Here is a 2,140-nt window from a genome sequence, read left to right as displayed (position 1 = left end):
GAACGCGGCAAGTACGCAGTTATTAGTGAGTAAGGCGAGTGTGCTGTTATTAAGTATAAAAATATAATATTAAAAGTATTAAGCGTAATATAATGTTAAAGGAATACGGTAAGTATGTAGTTATTATGTATAATATGGAGCATAAGATTAAGTGCGTATTTCCCTTATTTCGTTTTGAAAATGTAAGCTTTGGTAAGTATATATGATATAGTATTACGCTAGTAAGTATATAAAAGAGTAATATTAAGTGAATGTGGTAAGTATATGGATATTAAATGAGTACTGTAAGTATGTAGATATTAAATAAATATAAAATATAATATTAAGTGAGTATTTTTTTGCTTTTTGTTTGTTTTGTTTTTTTTTGTTTTTGTTGTTGTTTTTTGTATATATATATATTTTAGAATAATAGTAGTAGTAGTAGTAGGAATATATGAGAAAGGTAATGAATAAAAGAAAATATTTACACTATATACAAAGGAAAAACAAAACACAGCCAATGGCATGGAATGTGGATAAGCTCGAGAATGAAACAAAAAACAATACTGCACTAGGCGAAAAAGTAGTAATAAAAATAAGACTATATAAGTCGACTCATTACTCACAGCAAATATTCCGCAGTAATCTCCTGGGCCATGGTCGCTCGGAGCTTCTTCACCGATTGTTGGGTGAAGGTGATCTTCCTGTTGGTGGCGATGGCTTTGGCGTACTGACACGCGAAGATCCCGCAATCGTGGCTGTTAGTCTGCCGCGGAATTCTGGCGGCATGACGCATCTTCCATCCGCTGAAGTCCAGAATGGTCCCCTCCTTGTCGAGATGCTCCGCCATTAAATACTCCTTCAAGGTGATCAAACAGTTTTTGTTTGGGTTGAGGAGACTATCGTAATATCTGATAGTCTTTTTAGGGTTATTGATGGTGGCGAGGCACCAGTGGTTGCCCAGGTGGACGGGCACCAGGATGAGATCAACTGCGAAAATGTCGATGTTCTTAGTCCACCGTCTGACGCTTGGGTGTCTTCCAGTAGTGAGCCTTGTGTAGAAGAAGGTGTTCATGGTATGGACCTTTGGTTGGCCTTCTTTGGGCGTCCTCTCGGCTATTAACGTCATATAGGGGTTGATTATGGAATCATTCAGCCATCTAGACCCTTTCAGAGTACGCATATTCTCCTGGGTGACCCTCAATGCTTTCTTTTGGATCTCTGAGGATTGGGTGGTGTTGACATCGATGCATCGTTCTACTATGTGATTGAGGAGTTGTTGCAGCTGGACGCCGACATTTTCTTTGTCGTTGGCGTCTGTCGTCCTCTTCTCCTGTCCGATATCTTCGCACAATGAACCAAAGGGAGCCTCCACGGTGCAGAGATCATCAGCATTTGCCTTCTCTTCATTGTCGTTGGCGACCTCGGGGAAGTCCTCCAATGCTTGCGAGATGAGGTCATCTAAGGGCGTGGTATCAGGCTCTGCGTCGAAGAGTGGTTGCGGAGGGACATCGATATTTAAAAGTTCTTGAATATCTTCCAAAGATGTGGCGTCCAATTCTCCGGCCAGAGAAGGTTGAGTAAATATCCCTTCCAGGGACGTCGGAGTGTCGGGTAGAGGAACTGCTTCCGGCATATCTTCATTGTTAATTTCGTTCAGGTATCTGAACGCGTCGGGTAACGACGAGAAGGTGGTTGGTCCAAATTGTCTGCAAGGCAGTTCACCAGATGATAAGTACTCCTTAATTTCTTCAGTGGTGGCGTCCTCGTAGCCGCTGTTACGGAGAGCCTGCTTTGTTTGCCAGAAAACATTGCTGAATTTCCTCCGTCTTTCGGATGTCCGCATTTACTTAATTTCTCCATTCTTGATGTTGTCTGTAACAAAATGTTAAAATTCTCTGCTCCTCGTGTAGGAGGTCGCGTGTGCACCACCGTGTGTAACTGGAACGAGATAGGACGTTTGCGTGCTGCTGAGGTGCTCAGGTGTTGGAAGTGGAAGCGGATAGAACGAGTCGTCTTATAAGCTTATTGCGTTGAGTTAGTTTTGATACGCGTTCGGTGATACCGGTGTCCGCTGGTCCGTTTCGCCGCGCTAATGGTTTGTTTAATGCGCATCCGGTGGTAACGATGACCAATGGTGTTTCTCGCTGCTCCGTGTCGT

The 2,140-nt window shown here is 42.9% G+C and overlaps 1 protein-coding gene across 1 annotated transcript; it reads right to left on the bottom strand.

Annotated features, from left to right (window-relative positions):
• Positions 1 to 601: 601 nt before the first annotated feature.
• On the bottom strand, positions 602 to 1,825 carry LOC128882572 (sentrin-specific protease-like). The gene has a single exon (XM_054134208.1). The coding sequence runs from the start codon at positions 1,823 to 1,825 to the stop codon at positions 602 to 604; it is 1,224 nt and encodes a 407-aa protein (XP_053990183.1).
• Positions 1,826 to 2,140: the final 315 nt, after the last annotated feature.

Source organism: Hylaeus volcanicus, unplaced genomic scaffold (assembly GCF_026283585.1).
Source record: "Hylaeus volcanicus isolate JK05 unplaced genomic scaffold, UHH_iyHylVolc1.0_haploid 12101, whole genome shotgun sequence".
Classification (NCBI taxonomy): Eukaryota; Metazoa; Arthropoda; class Insecta; order Hymenoptera; family Colletidae; genus Hylaeus; species Hylaeus volcanicus.
Note: the sequence above shows the minus strand (reverse complement) of the source record. Positions and strands in the feature narration are given on the sequence as shown.